Genomic DNA, 23861 nt, shown 5'->3' with positions numbered 1-23861 from the left:
AGTAGGTTACAAAGTCAATATCCAGAAATCAAAGGCATTTTTGTATACCAACAATGAATCAGCAGAAGCAGAAATCAAGGAAAAAATCCCATTTGATATAGCAAAAAGAAAAATAAAATATCTGGGAATAAACCTAACCAAGGAGGTAAAAGACCTGTATGCAGAAAACTACACAATGCCCTGAAGAAAGAAATCAAGGAAGACACAAACAAATGTAAACATATACTGTGTTCACGGATTGGAAGAATCAACATCATCAAAATGTCCATACCACCCAAAGCAATATACAGATTCAATGCGATACCTATTAAAGTACCAATGGCATATTTCACATAGAACAAACACTTCAAAAATTTATATGGAACCATAAATGACCCCGAATAGCAGCTGCTATTTTGAGAAAGAAGAACAAAGTAGGAGGGATCACAATACCTGATATCAAACTGTATTACAAGGCCACTGTAATCAAAACAGCCTGGTACTGGCATAAAAACAGGCACATAGACCAATGGAACAGAACAGAGAGCCCAGAAATCAACCCAACTCTCTACAGTCAATTAATATTCGACAAAGGGGGCAGTAACATAAAATGGAGTAAAGATAGCCTCTTCAACAAATGAGTATTGGGAGAACTGGACAGCTGCATGCAAAAAAATGAAACTTGAGCACAAACTTACACTGTACACCAAAATAAATTCAAGGTGGATAAAAGGCTTAAATATAAGCCGTGGCACCATTAAAGTCCTAGAGGAGAACATTGGCAGGAAAATCTCAGATATTTCACGCAGCAACATTTTTACTGATATGTCCCCTAGAGCAAGGAATATAAAAGAAAGAATAAACAAATGGGGATCTCATCAAAATAAAAAGTTTCTGCGTAGCTAAAGAAAACAGTATTAAATTAAAAAAACAACCAACTGTATGGGAAAATATATTTGCCAATGATACCTCAGACAAAGGTTTAGTCTCCCAAATATACAAAGAACTTACACGACTCCACTCTAAGAAGACAACCAACCCAATGAAAAAATGGGCAAAGGGCTTGAACAGACACTTCCCCAAGGAGGACATACAGAAGATCCAGAGACACATGAAGAAATGCTCAATATCACTAGCTATCAGAGAGATGCAAATTAAAACCACAATGAGATACCACTTTACACCAATCAGAATGAGTATCATAAACAAAGCAACCAGCAGAAATGTTGGAGAGGTTGTGGGGAAAAGGGGTCCTTAGTTCACTGTCGGTGGGATTGCAGACTGGTACAACCATTATGGGAAACAGTATGGAATTTTCTCAGAAAAATAAAAATCAACCTGCCTTTTGATCCAGCAATTCCACCGCTAGGATTATATCCTAAGAACCCCAAACATCAATTTCAAAGAACCTATTCACCACAATGTTCATAGCAGCACAATTTACAATAGCCAAGAGCTGGAAGCAACCTAGGTGCCCATCAGTAAATGAATGGATAAAAAAAATTGTGGTACATATACACAATGGAATTCTATGCAGCAGAGAGAAGGAAGGAACTACTACCCTTTGCAACAACGTGGATGGAACTGGAAAGCATTATGCTGAGTGAAATAAACCAGGGGTTGAAAGACAAATACCATATGATCTCACCTTTAATAGGAAGCTAAACAACAAAACAGACAAGCAAGCAAAATAAAAACAAATACTCTGAAATAGAGAACAGGGGGACAGCGACCAGAGGGAAGGGAATTGAAGGGGAAAAAATGGGAGGGATTTAGAGGGACAAGTATAAAGGACTCAGGGACAATAACTAAGGGGGGTGTAAATGAGAGGGAAGTGGGGTGCATGGGGGAGGGATGGGCTGGGATGGGAGAAATAAACAGAAAACTGCCCTTGAAAATTAACTAAATAAAAATTTTAAAAATAAATAAAAATAAAAATGTAAGAAATGATAGAATTGGAAAAATCACTATTTGGTGACTACATCTGCAAAATTTGTCATGTAAGAATCACCAATGAACGTTAAATATAGTTAGTAAAAGCTTAAGATGGACAAAGCTATGATTGTCTAGTTTCAAACTATGTACCCAATTGATATCTATTAATTACAAGGTTAAAATAGTAACTTTAAAAAATGGTAAATTGGCAACAGAGAACCTGGCAGACACTATCTTAGCCATTTGATCGAGGATAAAAACACTAAGTAGAAAAATTAATATGATATGGTTTCTATTAGTATGCATTGTGGTATATCTGCTCAAACTCTAATAAAACTGAAACATACATACAGTAATACATACATGCACACAGAGGGTACACATAGTAAAACCTTAAACATTGGGGAATGTGGGTAAGGCCTTTCCAGAAATTCTTGATACCATTTTTACAACATTTATATATCTTTAAAATCATTTCCAAATAAAAAGTTGAAAAGTCCTTTGTCTCAGCTGGCACATGACCAAGAAGAAAGGATTCCAGGCATCACTGGAATCAAGGACGCTGTCCCCTGGGACTCCAGCCACTCTGGCTCCTGGACACACAGCTCCCCAAAGGGCAGGCAGAATTAGCCAGAAGCTTGGGGACTGGGTGTCAGTCTCTCATTAGTAGGGTTATTTTTGAGTCATTTCTCTGGAGCTGTTTAAAGAAAGTGTAAGTCTGTACAAGTGCCAAAGCCCCAGACATTTCTTCTGTTTGTGAAGAAAACTCTTCAACTGTATTGCCCTGAGGAGTTGGGCACAGTCTGGAGCAGGTGACTCAACTCAGCAAAGACGAGCACAGGTCAGAAGAGCTGGATGTCTGAACTTGGAACATATCTGCCTGTGTGCTGGTAGGTTCATATATGAGAGTCTGTGTCCATGGCTCTGTGTCTCTGAGTCTGCATGTACTGTGTATGCTTGTGTACATGCTGTTGGATGGTTGCATCTGTGTGCACATGTATGCACATGTGCTTGCTATCTGACTCAGTCTGACTCTTTTCCCCACTTAGACCTAACCTGGCCCCATTTTAGCCCATGTACACCAAGTTATCGGCCTCCTGCCTGTGATTAGGGACTCGATTCACGCCTATGATCGAAAGTACTTGCTTCACAGCTGAGCATTGGAGGTGACATTGTTGGTTCTGCTGCTGGACAAGAAGATGCCTGACTTCGTGGGAGCCAAGGTCAGGTCAGAGAGGGCTCACCAGCATACTTCTGCTCAGCAGTGTGTGCTGGTGTACAAGTGAGCTGTGTCTATGGGTGACACACTAGTGTGTGAGAGCAGGAAGGTGTATTGTTTGGTTTTCTATGTGTTACTGTGTTGTGTGACCACAAGCATGGGATGTTGGTGGTGGTTTAATGAGTGTGCCTGTGACTGAATAGGCTTAACTGCCCCATGCTGATGGCCTTCCTCCAAAAAGGGGATGGGTCAGAAGAGGCAGAATCATGCCCTCATTTTTAATAGGAGGGTGTGTGCTACCTGTTGTAGAGTGTGTGGCTGGGTGTGCACATGTGTTATTTGTGTGTGTTTCTGGTGAGATTTTTAAATTTGTTGTGGTTGTTGTGGTTTTGGTGATGTGTGTATAGTGTCTGAGTTTTGTGTGTGTGGTGAATTGAGTGTTTACCAGATGTGTCATGAGTCATGTGTGTTGATGTGCATTTCCAGTGTGTTTGCACTGAATGCAGGTGAATAGCCCATCACTGTGTGTAGTGTATGTCTCATTTTGTGTTACTTATGACTTGTATGTATGTATTGGGTTGGCCAAAAATTCATTTGTTTTCTTCCATAAGATGGCTCTCATTGTACTTAGTTGTCTTTAACTTCACTCAAACGAGTTTTGTTAGATTGTATTGTGACAGCTCTCATGCCAGTGTGCATTTTAAAACTGCTTGTCAAAGTCGGTGAATTTTCCAGCAGCCATTTTAATACTGAAGATGGGAGAAAATACCCAACATTTTCAGCATATTATGTTGAATTATTTCTAGGAAGGTAACAATACAACTGAATGAAACACAAACAAAAAGGATTTGTGCAGTGCATGGAGAAGGTGCTATGATTGATTGGAAGTGTCAGAAGTGGTTTGCAAAGTTTTGTAGTACTTTTGACACTTTGGCCAAATAATTCTTTGCTGCGGGGGCTGTCTTATGCTTTGGAGGATGTTTAGCAGCACCCCTGGCCTCTATAGACCAAAAGCCAATAGCAAGAGATAGCCAACATACTCAAATATCCAAATCAATAAAGTTATTGGTGAAAATGAAAAAAGTCTTATTTTACAGAAAAAAAAAATGTAATGGACTTTTTGGCCAACCCAATATGTGAATGTTTGTGAGCTGAGCCACATATTAGCTCTCCTTCCTTTAGCATGGGAAACTGGTCACAGGTAACTGAAATTTGCAAATCACCACTGTGTGTGTGTGTGATCTGCATCCATGTTCTTCAGTGTTTCCTTAAGTGTCCTCATTCTAGGGCACCATTAGCTCAATTAACCAAACTCTAAGAAAATCCCTGTTTCATAGAACAAACTGGCTGTTATTTTCATGTAGCTGGTATGCTCAGAATTTTGCAACCCTTTAGTTTTATTAAACTTCGAGGCCCCTCACCCCAAAAGAAAGAGAGAAAGAGAGATAGAGAGAAAGAGAGGGGGGAAGTAAAGAAAAATAAAAAGAGGAAATAAAAGGAAAAGGGAAGAAATGAAAAAAAAAGAAAAGAAATAAGAATGAAAAGAAAACCCCTCCAGACATCCTGCTGTGTGAATGTGTTGTGCAGAATCACCATCAACTGGTGGTGAGACCTTCGAAAGTTACTTTAATCCTAGGCCTCATTTTCCACATTCATGTGGGAAGAATTATATTGGCATTTTGAATCTTATAGAAGCCCTCAGAAAAGAGTTATTGCATAAACAGAAGATCATGTATAGAATTTTTTGGCAGTTGAAAAGTATATGAAAAAGAAGGAGTGAAGTTATGTAGTAAGAGGATTAAGAAAAGTTTGGACAACTTTCAGTCCTCACAGCTCATATTGTGCTTGACCCTCCCCCCAAACAATAAATGGGGAGATTCCATGTGAAATGGTCCTGAGGATGCATTCTGATCACACAGATCTATTAGACTGAACCCCAAGAGGTAGCTAATACACACTAATTTTTAATTCATAGGAAATAGGAGGCCCTGGCTGTTGCAGATTAGGGAATTGAACACCAGCCTGTGCACCAAAAGGTTGTTGGTTTGGTTGCTGATGAGGGTGGGCCAGGTCCCTAGTAGGAGGTGAGTGAGAGGCAACCAATTGAAGTATCTCTTTCATATAATGTTTCTCTCTCTCTCTTTCTCCCTCCTTTTTCTTCTCTCTAAAAATGAATAAATAAAATCCTTAAAAAACTAAAAATGTGATTATCAACTATGAAAAGAGAAGACACAAGTATGCATCAAGTTTATATATTATATATCACCTGTAATATAGACAGATACGCACATGTGTGTGCACCATTTTGTCCCCCACCCTGCCATTGTGTGCTTCTAGAATTGGTATCATTTATGTTTCTATTTCTTAAAAGGTAGAATACGTGAAAGACCACAAATTCTTAGTGCAGCTGTGGAGAGGTATGAAATTCTGGCAATTTAAGTCAGGTGTGTGGATTGAATCAGGCAATGTAGGTAAAATCCTTAGTCCAGTACCCAGATATTAACCAAAATGTTCAGCACTTTTATGAAAGACAGTTTGTGGACTTTTCTGGTTTCGGAGCTATTGTGGCATCAATTGGCTTTAAAAAGCCACCAGTTCCGAGAGTGTCCCTGAGGTTACAGCTGTAGGTCAATGGGACTCAGCAGATTCACAGGCAGAGTGTCACATTGTTCCAACAACTCCTTAGCAGTGGAGTCTCATGTTTACTTAAGGCACACACAACTGATTCCAGTTTTCAGGGCTCATCTTCCAATTCTGCTGCAATGAATTGTGTATTCACTGGGCTGGTGTACAAATCATCATACCATGCTCACTGAGATCTAAATTCCCAACTTGCTTTTCCTGTTCACTGCTGCATCTGAGTCCTTAGTAGAGTCCCGACACAGACTCTGCGCTCAGTAAGTAATGGCTGAATGAAATGGTAAACACCTCCTGCTTCTGTGCAATGAGATCTTATTGGCTGCTTATGGGTTTCAAAGATTTCCAGGGACCACACTGGGATACAGTGAGGATGCACGCTTTTACAAGTCTAACAAATTAATAATGTGTAGAACAATTCAGATTTTTCTTAAAAACTGCAGTATGAGATGTGATGGTCTCAATCCTGACATTCTCCAACCTTCTTCATCCTCGGCAGACACAAGAGCAGCATGAGGCCTGAGAACCAGAGCAGTGTGTCTGAGTTCTTCCTCCTGGGGCTCCCCATCCCTCCAGGGCAGGAGGGCATGTTCTCTGCCTTGTTCTTGGGCATGTACCTGACCACAGTGCTGGGTAACCTGCTCATCATCCTGCTCATCAGGCTGGACTCCCGCCTGCACACACCCATGTACTTCTTCCTCAGCCACTTGGCCTTCTCTGACATTTGTCTGTCATCTGTCACTGTTCCTAAGATGCTCATGAACATGCAGACTCAGCAACAATCCATTCCCTATGTGGGATGCATTTCTCAGTTATATTTTTTCATACTTTTTGGTAGTCTTGACAATTTTCTTCTGGCAGTGATGGCATACGACCGGTACGTGGCCATCTGTCACCCTCTACACTACACCATCATCATGAGGAAGGGGCTGTGTGTGCTGCTGGTGACTGCCTCCTGGATTATAGCCTGTGACCATGCACTTTTACATACCCTCCTGCTGGTCCAACTGTCCTTCTGTGCCAACAATGTCATCACCCACTTCTTCTGTGACCTCACTGTGCTCCTGAAGCTCAGCTGCTCAGACATCTCCCTCAATGAGCTGGTCATCTTCTCTGAGGGAGGAACGCTTTATTTTCCACCTTTGGCTATTGTTTTGGGCTCATATATCCGTATAGGGACCATCATCCTAAGGACTCCCTCCACTAAGAGACTCTTCAAAGTGTTCTCTACCTGTGGCTCCCACCTCCTTGTAGTGTCTTTATACTATGGGACACTTGCTGTTGTTTACTTTTTGTCCTCATCATGGGATTCCAAAAACATAACTGCTTCAGTTATGTATACAGTAGTTACCCCCATGCTGAACCCCTTCATCTACAGCCTGAGGAACAGAGATATAAAGAAGGCCTTAGAAATGTTTGTCGACAGGATTAACTTATTTAAGTAGAAATTACTAAATCCTCTTATTGAAGTCAGGAGCACAGTGAGGTACATGTCCTAACACTATTGTAAGGAGGGCATTTTCATATATCTTTAATAGAATATTCACTCTGTTGTCATGTATTAGTCTTGTTAATATATCAATGAGCCATGTTTGCTACTCATATTGTCCATAATTCTTTATTCCTAATTGACAATTTTTCTTATCATGTATTCTAAGCAATATGCAAAATCTTATGCCAAATATACTGCAGAACTGTAATTGTCCATTTGTCTTATTCTCCCTTTAAATATGTCAGTTTTTGCTTGTGTAATTTTACCCTTATTCAGGACACACTGATGTAACACCATGATCTACTCCTGATGAATTTTTTTGAACCGATTATTTTATGCTGGCTTCTGTTGGCTTCAAGCTGATTGTGCACATGTATTCCCAATGTACATTCAGTAACATCATGTTGGTAAAGTGCAATCAGCCATGATCAGAGTATTTTCTGTATGAAAATTGGCATGTGGTATAAAGTAAAGCTTTTAACAAAAGAGACAGACTTTAAAAAATACTTGGTACATTCATGTGATAGAATACTACTTAGCAGAAAGAAAGAAGGAGCTCCTAGCCTTTGTGACAGCATGGCCAGAACTAGAGAGCATTATGCTAAGTGAAATTATCCAGGAAGTGAAAGACAAATACCACATGATCTCACCTTGAAGTGAAACCTAATCAACAAAACTAACAAGCAAGCAAAACATAACCAGTGACATTAAAATCAAGAACAAACTAACAATAACCAGAGAGGAGGTAGGAGGGGATAATGGGGGAATAATGGGAAAAGGTTTTTAGGAACAAGTATAAAGGACACATGGAGAAAACCAATGGGGGCGTGGAATCACGAAAGAGAGGTGGGGAAGGCTGGTGTGGAAACAGAGTAGTGGGCAAAAATGTATAAACATCTGCACTTCAACAACAATAAAATTTTTAAAATAAATAATAAAAATAATAACGTATTAAACAGTACATGACTTTGTTTTTAATTCAGAAATATTGCTACCAAGTGGGGGTGGGATAGGATGGAAGTAAAGTCAGAATACTGTAGTTGAAAAATAATTAAATTAAAAAAAGAAATATTGCTAGCAAGTGGTCCTACTGTAACACCTTATGAACTTCTCATATTGGTATAGGTACCTTATATCTGGTCTTTATATATATGAGTGTGTGTGTGTGTGTGTGCATACACACACACAGATATAGAGATAGGGATACTCCATCTCAAAGGTAGTAAGGACTCCACTTCCACTCTCTTGTGGTTAGTATTTACATGGTATTTCTTCCCCCTCACTTTAAACTTTTCTATGTTCTTACATCTGTGAGGTGTTTGTTGTTAAAAGTGCAAAGTAGGAATTTGCTCTTCTTATGTACAGCAACAATTATTTTATTTCTGGAGAAGTTCATCCATTGACACCTGGTGTAATCATAACATAGTTGAATTTATATTTTCTGTATTTATTACTAGGTTTTTATTTGGCACATTTGACATTGATTCTCTTTCTTTTCTTAGTTAAACATATCTTGTTATTCAATCTCCTTCCTCTTATTATTCACAAATTATTATTATTATATCATTCTCTTCTGTGCTTTATGCAGAAATTACTTATTACCTTCTCTTTAATTTTTAATTGTAGTTTATTTTACAAAACATGAAATTGGCCATTTTGGACATTTGAGGTACACAACTCAGTGGCATTTAGGAGACTCATCACCAGTATATCATTCTAGAACCCCTACAGGAAACACTACAGAACATCGATGAAACTGAGTATTTTGCACCCATGGAAAAGAAACAACAAAGATATCTATGATTCAATATAGAGAAGTAGCAGGATATATTGTTAGATGAAAAAAGCAATGTGTAAAGGAGCATTTATAGCATGCTACATTTTTTTGAAAAAGAAAGGAGAAATAAAAAATACATATGTCTGCCCATTTGAGCAGAAATAAACACAGGAAGGATAAATCAGAATAATAAGAATATTTATGTACAGGAGTGGGAACAGAAGAAATGGAGAGATTAGAATAATTATTTGCATAGATTTGACTATGTTGTCTATTGCCACAAAATCAAAATAAAAGAGGCAGCGGATAAAGCAAAATAGAATAAAGAAAACAAAGGAACCTAACTATATTTCAAATTAATATCATAATTAGATGAAAAAGATAAATAAAAATGATTAACAAGTAACTCTTGAACCCCGAATTTTATCTTTATACTAACACAATAAAAAAACTGGAAACAAAGTCTTTTTTTAAAATTTTATTTAGTTATTTTTCTTTTTTTTAATTAATTTTATTTAGTTATTTTTCAAGTACAGTTTTTTGTCTATTTTTCCCATCCCAGCCTCCCCCACCCCTTGCTCCCCACCTCCCTCCCATTTCCATCCCCCTTAGTTCTTGTCCCTGTGTCCTTCCTATTTGTTCCTCCAAAGCCCTCCCCCTTTTTTCCCCTTAACTTCCCTTCCCTCTCCCCTCTGGTCCCTGTCTCCTTGTTCTCTATTTCAGTGTCTTTGGTTTTTTTTTTCTGCTTGCTTGTTTATTTTGTTGTTTAGCTTCCTGTTAAAGGTGAGATCATATGGTATTTTTCTTTCAATGCCTGGCCTATTTCACTCAGCATAATGCTTTCCAGTTTGGAATCAAAGTCTTAAACTGTAGCTAGTATGTCATTAATAGTGGCAGAAGTTCAGGATTCTGAAACAACTTCCTATGTATCCAAAGGTTCAGAAAATAGGTAAACACTGAGAAAAAGGGAATGACTCCTCTCTCACAGGAAAGTTCCTGTGTACATGAAAAAGTAGAGCCTGGAAAGAACTCTGTGGTGTCAAACTAGAACTAGGGACATCAATTTGAACTCACGGGTTTAAAAATGTATACATAGATACAAATTTATATGTCACATATTGACAGGCATACTGTTCCCATACTCTGCTCTTTTTGTCCCTCTTTTGACCCACCTCAAATAGGCAAACATTCCTGTAATTTCATGGGTTTAAAAATGTATACATAGTTTCAAATTTATATGTTACACATCGACAGGTATACCATCCCCATACTTTACTCTTTCTGTCCCTCTCCTGACCAACCTCAAACAGGCAAACATTCCTATAGTTTCTAGTTTTTGGTGTTTGTGTTTCCTTTTTTTAAATTTATTTTTTGCTTTTTTCTATTACCATTTATCTCCTTATATCCTCTTCCACCTCTATCCACCCCCTTCCTTCCAACAATCACCACACTGTTGTCCATGCCATGAGTCATTTTTTCTTTTTACTTGACCCATCTACTGCATACCACCCCCTGCCCAAGAGTTGTCATCTTCTTCTCTGTGAATCTGTCTCTATATTGCCTGTTAGTTTAGTTTGTTCATCTGTGATACTGTCCTATAATTTTTTATCAACTGGAGCTTTAAATGAAATTTTGTGCATTGGACCTTTATGAGGCTTTCTGACTCTACAGCTGTCCTTCCTGGCATATAGAAAGCTTTCTGCTTTTCACAGATGGATGGTATCTGGGCTCCTTAATGGCTCTGGTGCTACAAGGTTCATAGCAGCACAATTTACAATAGCCAAGAGTTGGAAGCAACCTAGGTGCCCGTCAGTAAATGAATGGATCGAAAAATTGTGGTACATATACACAACAAAATTCTATGCAGCAGAGAGAAAGAAGGAGCTCCTACCCTTTGCAACAACATGGATGGAACTGGAAAGCGTTATGCTCAGTGAAATAGGCCAGGCATTGAAAGACAAATACCATATGATCTCACCTTTAACAGGAAGCTAAACAACAAAACAAACAAGCAAACAGAATAAAAACAAAGACACTGAAATAGAGAACAAGTGGGCAGTGACCAGAGGGGACAGGGAAGAGAATTTAAGGGGGAAAAAGGAGAGGGATTTTGAGGAACAAGTATGAAAGACACAGGGATGAGGACTAGGTGGGGAGGAGATGGGAGGGAGGTGGGGAGATGGGGCAGGGAGGCTGGGATGGGAGAAATAGACAAAAAACTGTACTTGAAAAATAACTAAATAAAAATTTTAAAAAATGGCTATGGTGCTGTAGGCTAGGGAGCCCGGCTTGAGGTCTGAACCCTCGATTCTCAGGGGAACACCCTGGCCATTGATATATCCCTCCAGAACTTCAGCCACTGCCCATGGGAGCCCAGCCAGCCCTCAGACACCTCCTCCACACTCTCTACCAGTCTCATTGTCGGTGAAGTTATTTCTTCTGTCTGTCTGTGGTTGTAAGGCTTCTCTCCAGCTCGTGTTCAGTTGCTTGCTCAGGACCATTTCTCTACAATTTAGTTGTAATTCCAGATTGGTTTTGGGAGGAGGTTAGTGTAGCTACCACTGACTCCTCTGCCATCTTGAATCTATGGACCCTGATTCTGTTTCTGTTCTGCTTGTTTGTGTTTTTAGATTCAATTGTTGATAGTTATGTATTCATTGCGATTTTAATATTCATACTTTTGATCCTTTTCTTAAATAAGTCCCTTTAACATTTCAAACAATAATAGTTTGGTGATGACAAACTCCTTTAGCTTTACTTTGTTTGGGATGCACTTTATCTGCCCTTCTATTAAATGATAGTTTTGCTGGATACAGTAATCTAAGTGTAGGTCCTTGCTTTTCATCACTTTGAATAATTCTTGTCAATTCCTTCTAGCCTGCAAAGTTTCCTTAGAGAAATTAGTCAGTAATCTTATGGGAACTCCTCTGGTGGTAACTATCTGCTTTTCTTTTACTGTTTTAAAGATTCTCTCTTTATCTTTAACCTTTGAGAACTTAATTATGATGTGTCTTTGTGTGGTCTTCTTTCTGTCCATCTTGTTTGGGACTCTCTCTGTTTCCTAAGCTTGTATGTCTATTTCCTTCACCAAATTAGGGAAGTTTTCTCCCATTATTTTTTCAAATAGGTTTCCAATGTCTTACTTTTTCTCTTCTCCCTCTGGTACCCCTATCATGAGAATTTTGGTACACTTGAAGTGGTCCTAGAGGCTCCTTACCCTATCCTTATTTTTTTTGGCTTCTTTTTTCTTTTTGCTGTTCTGATTAAATGTCTTTTTCTTTCTCATGTTCCAAATCACAGGTATGATTCTAGTCATCCATTCCACTATTGATTCCCCCATTAAATTGTTCTTTATTTCAACTCATGTATCCTTAGCTTTGGATTGGCTCACTTTTATGCTGTTAAAGTACCCTCTGAGTTCCTTCAGTATCCTTATGACCAGTATTTTGGACTCTGCATCTGATAGATTATCTCCATTTTGTTTAGTTCTTTTTCTGGAGTTTTGTTCTGTTGTCTCATTTTGGCCATATTTCTTCGTCTCTTCATTTCAGCAGCTTGCCTCTATTTGTTTCTATGGATTAGGTAGAGCTGCTCTGACTCCTTGTCTTGGTAGTGTGGCCTAATGTAATAGCTGTCCTGTAGGGGCCCAATGACTCCTCCTTCTCTCTTAGGCAGGCTGGGGACCCCAGGTGCACTCTCTGTGTAGGCTGAGTACTTCTTTCTCTTGCAGTTGAGTATTGATAGCTATTGACAGATTAATGGGAGGGATTTGCCCAGGCCAGTCAGAACTGGTAGAACTGGCTGTGATCACTGGCTACCAACCACTTCCCTCTGTGGCTTGTAGAGGTGGTGGTGTTCCAATTGGTCTGTAACTGTCCACTGGGTGCACAGGCTCTGGGGGTTCTCAGGTGATACAGTCCAAGTTCAGCTACCATCTGTATTCTGTCTGGGACCATTTGACATAAGCTATAAAGTGATCTGCAGATGGCTGCTGATAATGCAAGTCCTAGGGTCTCTTAGGCAAGAGGTAAGGGAGTTGGGCTCATCTGTTGCTTTGAGCAGATTCAGAAAGGTTGGAAGTCTGCACCTACCTAAGCCATTTATATGGGAAAGGCACTGTTAACAGCTTGGTGGGTCCATTAGTTGTATAGGGCATGGACTTAGGTGATCACCAGGCATAGGCAAAGCATGTGAATCAGGTAGCTTAAGTCTAAGATATGGTGCCACCACACTGTGTCTTTGTAAAACAGAAGGCTCATAAAAGGAACAATGGCTGCTGCCAGAATAAAGCTGACCCCAGTTTTCACCCTGATGCCAGATGCTTCAGTTCCTCCCCCTATGCCACTGGTGCCCTTCAATCTGCTGCCCCAATGCTGGAGCCCTGAGGGACTGAGTTCAAGAAGATTGTATGCAGTGCAAGGCCCTTTAAGAGGAGAGGCCTAAGAATCCCACGGCTTCTTCTGCCAAACCAACTGCCACTCATTTTTACAGCCAGAATTTATGGGGACTTATCTTCCTAAGAAGATACCAGAAACCAGATACCACTGGTTCAGATACCACTGAAACCAGAACCCCTGGCAGGGGAATTTGGTGTTGGGCTGGGATCCCTCACTCCTGAGGCATCCCTCCCTTCTTTTATCCACTACAGGTGTGGGACCAGCCTACTCTTCATTTCTAATTCTCCAAGTCTTCAACCCTCTATCCCTCCCACCTATCTGGAGGAATGTGGTTTCTTTACTTATGTGTTTGACTTCCATAGTGTATGATTTTCTTACAGTCCTGATTGATAGCTGCTCTGTAATTTAGTTGTAGGTTTGCTCTGGTTTTGTGGGGAGATGAGCTCTGTTTACCTGTGCCTGTGCCTACATCTTGACCACATGTCCTCTGATCATGTGGTTTTTACTCTTTGTTTTATGTGGTGAATCACATTTTCTGATTTACGAATGTTGTATCAACCTTGCATTCCCAGAATATATCCTAGTTGATCAATGCGTATTATCTTTTTGATGTCTTGCTGTATTTGGTTTGCTAATATTTTGTTGAGGATTTGAGCATCTATGTTCATCTGAGATACTGGCTTATAATTTTTTTTGTAGCACCTTTATCTGGCTTTGAAATTAGTATAATACTGGCCTCATAAAATGAGCCTGGTCCCTCCTTTTTAATTTTTTTGGATTAATTTGAGAAGGAGAGTTGTTAATTCTTCTCCGAATGTTTGGTAAAATTCACCAAATTTCAGCTTTGGTAAAGCTAACCAGTTCAGGGCTTTTGTTTTTTGGGAGATTTTGATGAGCTCTTCAATTTTACTTCATGTAATCTGTCTATTCAAACTCTCTTATTCTTCCTGATTTAGTTTTTTAAGATTGAATGTTTCTAGGAATTTCTCCATTTCATCCAGGTTGTCCAATTTGTTAGCATATAGTTGTTCATGACATTTTCTTATAATCTTTTGTATTTTTTTGTTGTCAGTTGTTATTTCTCTCCTTCATTTCTGATTTTATTTATTTGGGTCCTCTCTCTTTTTTTCTTGATGGGTCCAGTTAAAGGTTTGTCAATCTTGTTTATCTTTTCAAAAACCAGGTTGGATTAAACATCATTTATATCATATTTTAGACTTTATTCAATTTACTTCTTCTCTGATCTTTATTATTTCCTTCCTTCTACTCACTTTGGGCTTTGTTTTTCTTTTTACACTTAAGTTCCTCTAAGTGTAAAGTTAGATTGCTTTTCTTGAGTTTTTTCTTATCTTGAGATAGGCCTATAATACTAAGAATTTCCATCTTAGGATTGCTTTCCCTGTGTTCCACAGATTTTGGGTTCTTGTGATCTAATTTTCATCTGTTTCAAGGTATCTTTTGATTTCTTCCCTGATTTCATTTTTGACCCACTCATTGTTTAATCTCGTTATTTAGATTACATGTCTTTGTATATTCTTCCATTTTCTTCTTGTGATTGATTTCTAGTTTCACAGCACTGTGGTCAGAGAAGATGTTTGATATGATTTCAATCTTCTTAAATTTACTGAGACTTATTTTGTGTCCAAATATGTGGTCTATCCTAGAATATGTTCCACGTGCACTTGAAAAGTATGTACAAGGTCTAACCAGAAAAAGTTGAGCCATTGTTAACATAATGAGAAATCTTTGCAGAACACTAATATCACCTGGCTGTGCCCTGGAATGAGCATGCATGAACAATGATGATTTCACTGCATCAGTCCAGTGGGGTAGTAGACACCACTGAGTGACCAGATGTACTGTGTGACTTTTGCATTCAAAATAACTGAGTGAGTACAGCAATGAATCTGCATCAAATTTTGTATGAAGCTTGAACATCCCTCTCTCTTAACTATTTGGATGATTCAGAAGGTCGTAGCTATGGGCAACTGGTGGTTGGCAGCTTCATCACAAAAATGTACCCACTCCCATATCACATCTCATGCATAGCCTTTGGGCTAAACATGCTATCACACACTGACTCAGTGCCCCATACAACCCAGATTTCATGCCCTGCACCTTCTGTTTTTTCCCAAAGAGATTTCAGATCATTGAAAGAGAAGAGATTTCAGACCATTGATGAGATTCAGGAAAATAGGATGGGGTAGCTGATGGAGTTTGGAGGAGTTGTGAGATTCCAAGGTGCCTACTTTGAAGGGGACTGAGCCATCATTGTCCTATGTAGAATGTTTCTTGTACCATCTTCAATAAATGTCTGTTTTCATATCACATGGATGGATACTTTCTGGATATACCTTGTATATTCTGCTGCTTTGGGGTGAAATGCTGGGAAGATATCAATTAAATCCATTTGATCTAGTATGTTATTTAAGGATGCTGTCTCCTTGTCAATTTTCTGTCTGGAAGATCTGCCCACTGAAGTCAATGGAGTGTTAAAATCCCCAACTATGACTGTATTTCTGTCAATCTCTCCCTTTATGTCAAGAATTGCTTTACATATTTAGGTGCTCCTACATTGAGTACATGAATTTTACTAAGGTTATATCCTCTTGCTGGATTGTGGCCTTTATCATTATCTAATGTCCTTTTTGGTTTCTTGCTATAGCCTTGGTTTTAAAGTCTACTTTATCAAATATGAGTATTGTGACACCAGTTTTTTTCTTTCCATTGCCATGAAATATCACTTTCCACCCCTTATTTTAGTCTGTGTGTATCTTTCATTTTGAGGTGGGTCTGTTGGAGACAGCATATATATGAGTCTGGTTTTCTTAACCTTTCAGCTACTCTGTGTGTTTTGATTAGAACATTTAAGTCATTTATACTTAAAGTGATTCTTGATAGATATGAATTTATTGCCCTTTTATTTTTAACTATTTTTCTGGGGGTTTTCTTCTTTTTTTCTTTTTCTTACAGCAAGCTCTTTAACATTTGTTACAACTCTGGTTTGGAGGTAACACTCCATTAGCTTTTTCTTGTCAGGGAAGCTCTTTATTTCCCCTTCAGTTTGAAATGATAGGCTTGCTGGGTAAAGTAGTCTTGGTTGCAGGTCCTACTTTTCATCACCTTGAATATTTCATGCCGAGTTTTTCTTGCCTGAAATGTTTCTGTAGAGAAATCAGATGACAGTCTAGTGGGTGCTCCCTTGGAGGTAACTGTTTTCTCATGTGGCTTTTAAGATTCTCTCGTGTATAAGATTTGCCATTTTAATTATTATGTGTCTTGGTGTGTTCCTCTTTGGTTCTATCTTGTTAGGGACCCTTTTTATTATTTGTGTGTCTTTTTCCTTCACAAGGTTAGGGGAGTTTTGGGTCAAGGTTGGGAGCCTTTGGAGTTGAACAGGGGTGAGTCTGAGAGGATGGTAGGTAGTAGGTTTAGCAATATCAGGAGACCAGATCTGTAGGACACTTACAATCATAGTAAGTGTATGAGTCATGGGTCTCCAAATAAATAGAACCAATCGGGTGTGTGTGTGTATGTATGTATAGGAAGGCAGATTTACTTAAAGGAATTTGCTCATGTAACTGTGCAGGCCAGGAGTCCAAAGTCCCCAGGGTAAAATGCCAGCCTGTAAACAGGGGAGAAGTTGCAATTTGAGGCTGAAGGCAATCTGCTGACAACATTGTCTCCTCTGGGGGGTATCAATCTCTTTCCTATTGCCCTCAACTGATTGGATGAGGTCCTCCTACATGACAGAGAGCTGTCTGCTTTACTCAAGAGTCTACCACCTGCAATGTTAATCCCATCCAAAATGAAAAATACCTTCATGGAAACATCTAGAATAATGTTTGACCCAATTAACCAAGTATCATAGTTGAGCCAAGTTAACACATAAAACAGACCATCATACTAGAGTTTTTGGGATTCAGTCTGAGTAATTTGAGAACCCACTGGAAGGTACTTGATAGAGAAATAACAGGAGCAGACTTAATTTTCTTACTGTTTCTTTAACAAACATCAAGCTTTTTGGAGGTATCAGTGACAAACAATGGACCAATTTGAACAACTCTGGCATAAGGACAGACCCATGAAACCATCCCTACAAGGTATCAGGATCATGAAGTTTCCCTAAGCCTATGCTCTGCTCCTTCTGTGCTCCGCCTGCTGTGGCCCAAGGAACTACCAATCTGTTTCAGTCATATCAGTTAGTTTGCATCTTCTAGAAGTTTCTCTAACTGGAATCATACAAAATATATCCTTTTATTGCTGCCTTCTTTCACTCAGCAAAAGCATTTGAGATTCACCTATGTTGTAATATGTATCAATATATCTTATATGCTTTTCCTCACTAGTTCATTCTTTTTATTGTCAAGTAGTACTCCACTGCATATATATACCACCACTATTTTGCCCATTCTTTTGTTGATGGACATTTGTGATTCTCCAGAGTTCCAAACCTGACTTTTTATCACACACTACCACTTTTTGCCCTTTCCCTACCATTTATTTTGCATTAAAAATGTTTTCTGAACTGCCTACTTGAATGTCTGTTCTCCAATAAAAATTTCTGTCTGTTTTATTCACTGCCATGTCTCCAGAGCATATACCACTGTCTCACTTTTGTGAAAACCTTACCAATTAATTCAGGGAATGAGTGACTGAATGAACAAATGAATTAATTCTACAAGTGCCCATTTAAACCATAGCTGATCATTAGGGATACACAGACATTAACAATGACCTCAACACTAAGTATTCTTTCACTACATGCTCATTTACCATTCCTCAACCTCACATAGATGCTACTATACTGTTTCCACTTTGAAGACCCTGACTCTCAGAGAACTTTGATCAATCACTCAGGTGTGCTGCCTTAGTACAGGGTTGGGGGAGCCCCTTGCACATAGACTCAATCACCTTACTCCAAGACAAGGCACACACTGTACCCTCCAGGACCCTATAGAGGAGTAAAGAGAGCAGCCCCTTCGATGGGGCTTTGTGTTCCAGGGGAGGTCTGTGTCATGTTGAGGGAGTCTGCTCTAGCCATGTACACAGTGCTTGGGCCATGTGCTGCTGTGCAGAGAAGCTCAATCATCATGAGATGCCACCTGGGCCCCTCCCCCTTCCCACCTGGAGACCTGATCAAAGCCTGAGGCATCACTGACATTAAGGACACTCTCTCCTGTGACTCCAGTTGCAGCTCAGCCCCTGTGGACCCCAAACAGGCTCCTTCCCAAGGGTCCCGGGAGCAGTTGGGCAATTATCCCAAGTGGACTGCTACTCTAGTCAGGGACTTGGGGATGCTTCCCTCTGGGGTCTCTGCGGGTAAAAGGAGATCTTCTACTCATCATTTTGAAGTTGATGAACAGACATGAAAGTCAGCAGCAGTCCTTGAGCCACTGTGATGTTCTCTCTCTCCTTTAATTCCCAGTCTGCTTCACAGAAAGTGAGTATCGAGGTAACAATACCAAGCACAAGGTATCAGAATCATGGCACTGGTATATATCAGAAGGGCCCAGAAATATCCACAGTTGTGTGTGTGTGTGTGTGTGTGTGACTTGCTGACACACACATGAATGCATCCACCTAACCCATGTAAATTAACAAAGGCTGGAAATTTCCTTAGTGATGTGTGCCCTTATTTTCCTTCTGTTTTGTTGCTGGTGTGCTGTCTGTAAGACCTTTTCTGTCACTTGTGATTTGAATATGTGTGGCTGCTGGTGACTACAGTGTGTGGGGTAGAGGGTGTTAGATAGTTCTCTGTGAAATGTATTGTACATGTGAGAATGTATGTGTATGAGTTTTACGTAGAAATCTTTGACATTGACTCACACTGTGATTGTATTTACCTACCATGAGTATAAACTGGAGAAGTCTATTAAGTTTCCCTTTTAAACTAAGTAAAACTTGCTTAGTGGCCCAACATATGGTTCACCTTGGTAAATGTTACACACACTTAAAAAATGTATATTCTGCTATTGTTGGGAGGAATGCTCTACTAATGTCAATTAGGACAAGTTGGTTGATAGTGTTGTTTTTTCATATTATTACTGATTCCTCTCTATTTGTCTTTTTTATTTTTGATAGAGGAATGTTGATATTTCTTATTATACTTGTAGATTTGTCTATTTCTTTTGAAGTTCCATCAGAATGTGCTTCTCTTTTTTCCCCAAACCTGTTATTAGGTGGTTATATATCTAGAATTTTTATGTTCTCTTGATGAGTTTACTCCTTTATCATCATGAAATGATGTTCTATTTCCCTGGCAATAGTCCACTTTTAAGTGGACTAATTTGTTTCATATTAATGTTGCCACCCCAGGTTTCTTTTTATTAGTGTTTGCATGATGTACGTTTTTAAAAGATTTTATTTATTTATTTTTATACAGAGAGGAAGAAAGGGAAGAAGGAAGGGAGAGATACATCACTGTGCAAGAGAAACATCAATGGGTTGCCTCCCATATTCCCCCAACCAGGAACATGGCCCACAACCCAGGCATGTGTCCTGACCAAGAATTGAACTGGGGACCTTTCAGTTTGCAGGTGACACCCAACCCACTGAGACATACCAGTCAGGGCTGCATGATATATATTTTTTTATCCTTTAACTTTTAACTTGTGGGCCACAATATTTGGGTCTTGCTTTTTGATCCAGTTTGAGCATCTTTGCCCTTTAATTTGTGTTTTTTTTTAATAGCTCACATTTAATGTGATTATTGATAGGATTTGGTTTGATTCTACCATTTTGGTATTTGTTTTCTATTCATCTCATCTGTCTTTTCATACACTTTCTTCTTTATTTCTGCCTTATTTTGGATTAACTGGGGCATCTTTTATAATTCTACTTTATCTCCATTACTGGTTGACTAGCTGGGCATATTTTTGTGGTTGTTTTGGAACTTATAGCAAACATTTTCACTCTATTACAGTGTAATTCAAGAAATACTACACCATTTCTAGCACAAGCAATTTACAATATATACTGCCATTTCCACTCTCCTAAACTGTGTTATTGTCCTCATTCATTTTACTATTACACTTTTCTAAACTCCACTATAGATTTATTCTTTTAGATTTAAACAGTTAATTATATTTTAATGTGACTTAAAATTAACAGCATTTGCTTTATATTTATCCACATGTTTACTATTTCTGATATTCTTCACTCAGATTTCAATTAAAATGATTTTCTTCTGCCTGAAAGCCTTTCTTTACATGTTTTTTGGTGATGAATATTTTCAGCTCTTTTACACATGAAAGTCTTTTTTTAAACCTTTATTTTTAAAATTTATTTTACTTCACCTTCCTTTACATCTTAGTACTCTGAGAAATGTTGCTTCATTGGCTTCTGGCTTGAATACTTTACAATGAGAAATATATGCTGTTATTCTTATCTTTCTTTAAAATGTATACCTTTTCCTAGTATACTCTCAAAGTTTTCTTTTTATCACTGGTTTATAGGGTACAAAAAGCTGTACATATTTTATGCATATAACTTGATAAATTTATTTTTTTTAATTTATTTTTTAATTGATTATGCCATTACAGTTGTTCTATTCCCCCCTTCATTCCTCTCCACACTACCCCCCATCCCCACCATTACCCCCCTTTAGTTTATGACCATGTGTCTCAAGTTCTTTAGATTCTATATTTCCCATGCTATTCTTGCCCCCCATCTATTTTCTATCTACTGTCTATGCTACTTATTTTCTGTACCTTCTCCCCCTTCTCCTCCTCCCACTCCCCTGTTGCTAACCCTCCTTGAGATCTTCATTTCTATGAGATTAAATATACACCTGTGAAATCATCAGTACAATATATTCCATAAACATATGCACCCTCAACAAATTATCAGCAAACCAAATTCAACAACACCTTAAAGGATTATACAACATGATCAGCTGGGATTTATTCCAGGGATGCAAGGATGGTTCAAAATCTGCATACCAACCAGTGTAATACACTACATTAACAAAACAAAAGATAAAACCACACGATCATCTTGATAGATGCAGAAAAGGCACTTGACAAAATTTCAACATCACTAATCATTAGAGAAATGCAAATCAACACCACAATGAAATGCTACTTCAAACCCATTAAGATTATTATTATTTAAAAAATATAGGAAACAACACATGACAATGATGAAGTTATAATTCTTGTACATTGGTAGGAATGCAAAATGTTACAGCCACCATGGAAAATATCATTAAAGGTGAAAGTAACCCATGTGTCCATTGACAGATGAATGAATAAACAAAATGTTGGTATATATGTATATATAAAATAAAATATATTATTTAGCTGTATAAATTGTAATACATGCCAAAACATGGATAAACCTTGAAGATATTATGCTAAATGAAAAAAAGCATGACCTAAAACAGAAAAATATTGTATGTTGCTACTTATATGAAGTACCTGGAAAAGTTAAGTGCACAAAGACAGAAATTAGAATGGTTGCCAGGAGCTGGGGGACTGGGGAATGAGTAGTTACTGTTTACTGGGTATGGAGTTTCAGTATAGGATGAAGAAGAAATGGTGGAGACGGAGAGTGGTGATGGCTGCACAATAATGTGAGTACTTAAAATCACTGAACTGTACACTTAAAAACCATTCAAATGATAAATTTCACATTATGCATATTTTACCACAATAAAAGGGATTAAGAAAAATATACCATAAAAACACTAATCAAGAGAAAATTAGAGTAGCTATTTTAATGTCAGACAAAGCTGATTTCAGAACAGAAAAATTATCAGGGATAAAGAGTGCTAAAATTACATAATGGTAGAGAGGTCAATTCACCAAGAAGAAATAACTATCATTAATGCATAGGCACCTAGCAAGAGTGTCAAAAAACTGACAGAATGGCAGGGAGAAATAGACAAATACACTATTACACATAGTTGGAGAGTTCAACACCCCTCTATTAGTAAGTAACAGATCGAGCAGGCAGAAAATCAGTAAGGATATAGTCGAACTGAACAGCATGATCAATCAACTGGATCTTGCAGCAGACCCTGGCCAGAAGAGTCTGTCTGTTGTGGCTTATGGTGAGAATGAATGTACAGGCAACAATAACCTTGTGGACAAAAAGGGAACAGGCACAACCACTCTCTCAAGGGGAGAGTACCTATGGATGCCTCAGCCACTCCCACAAAAGAGGAATGTCTCGACCCTTGCCTAGACAGGCTTTTATTGTTTTTGGGGGGGTCTTACATCAGAGAAAGATTTATTATCTATTATATAGAATATTATTGTCTACATTTTAGGTATAATCAAGAAAATGAAAATATCATGCAGAGGGGAATGGCAATGAGCTGATTAGCTCTGTCTTTGGGACAACTCATACAGGCTTTGGAAATTATCTTGAAGATAGACAATACATACTTGTTGGTTTAGACTAGGGTGATGGAGTTTTAGTAAGAGCAAGCCATAACAATCTGTATGCATTTTCTAGGCCTGATTCCCATGGGAAAACTCGGTTTGAAGGTCTGGATCCTGCCCATTATTTCTGTTATTTAAAATAACAGAAATCATACAAAGTATGCTCTCAGACCACAAAGAATTTAAACTAGAGATCAACAGCAGAAGCATAGTTGGAAAATCTTAAAATATTTGGAGATTAAATGACACACATCTAAATACCACATGGGTCAAACAAGAAGTCACAAGACATATTTAAAATATTTTAAACTAAATTAAAATGAAAACACAACTTGTGGAAAATGGTGGCATGAGGCAAAAGCAGTGCTTTGAGGAAAATTTATAGCATTAATATGTATATATTAGAAAATAAGAAAGCCCTAAAAGCTTCCACCTTAGATTAACTAGAGAAAGACAATATAAACTTAAAATCAAGAGATGAAAAGAAATACAAAAATTGGAGCAGAAATAAGTAAAACTTAAAACAGAAAGTTAATAGACAAAATTAATGAAACCGCCTTCTCACTATGTCTTCACATAGCCTTTTCTTGGTGTGTGAATGTGGAAGGAGAGTCTGAGATCTTTGGTGTCTTCTTATAAGGACAGTGATCCTATTGGTTTAGGGTTCCATCTTTATGGTCTCATTTAACCTTAATTATGTTCTTAGAAGCCCCATCTCCATATGCAGCCACACTAGGGGTTAGGGCTTCAATATATAAATTTTGGATGAACACATCATCATTCTGTAACAATGCATATAGATAGAAAATCTTTGTTTATGCATTTTTCACATTATTGGAGTCTTACTTTATTTAATTTATGTAATTCACTGTGGCATTTAGTTACTGTACAATAGTTCTTATATAAAATATCTCATTTTAATTGTCAATGAACTTTTTTTACATTGTTATAATACTGTGAACAATGTTGCCATGAACCCTCATATTTATGCCCCCAACTGGATATGTGCAAAACTTTTTAGAATATAAAACTTGAG

At 38.3% G+C, this 23861-nt stretch overlaps 1 protein-coding gene across 1 annotated transcript; it reads left to right on the top strand.

Moving 5' to 3' along the window:
- The first annotated feature begins 6279 nt into the window (after positions 1-6279).
- Positions 6280-7215, top strand: LOC119064653 (olfactory receptor 1J4-like). The gene has a single exon (XM_037166479.2). It carries the CDS (start codon positions 6283-6285, stop codon positions 7213-7215), a length of 933 nt encoding a protein of 310 aa, XP_037022374.2. The 5' UTR covers positions 6280-6282.
- The last annotated feature ends 16646 nt before the right edge of the window (positions 7216-23861 follow it).

This window comes from Artibeus jamaicensis, unplaced genomic scaffold (genome assembly GCF_021234435.1).
Source record: "Artibeus jamaicensis isolate MK-2021 breed Jamaican fruit bat unplaced genomic scaffold, CSHL_Jam_final scaffold_1964, whole genome shotgun sequence".
In the NCBI taxonomy this organism is placed as follows: Eukaryota; Metazoa; Chordata; class Mammalia; order Chiroptera; family Phyllostomidae; genus Artibeus; species Artibeus jamaicensis.
Note: the sequence above shows the minus strand (reverse complement) of the source record. Positions and strands in the feature narration are given on the sequence as shown.

Excerpts from the sequence above, each read along its gene's own strand:
- LOC119064653 (XM_037166479.2), top strand. The coding sequence starts at position 6,283 with ATGAGGCCTGAGAACCAGAGCAGTGTGTCTGAGTTCTTCCTCCTGGGG.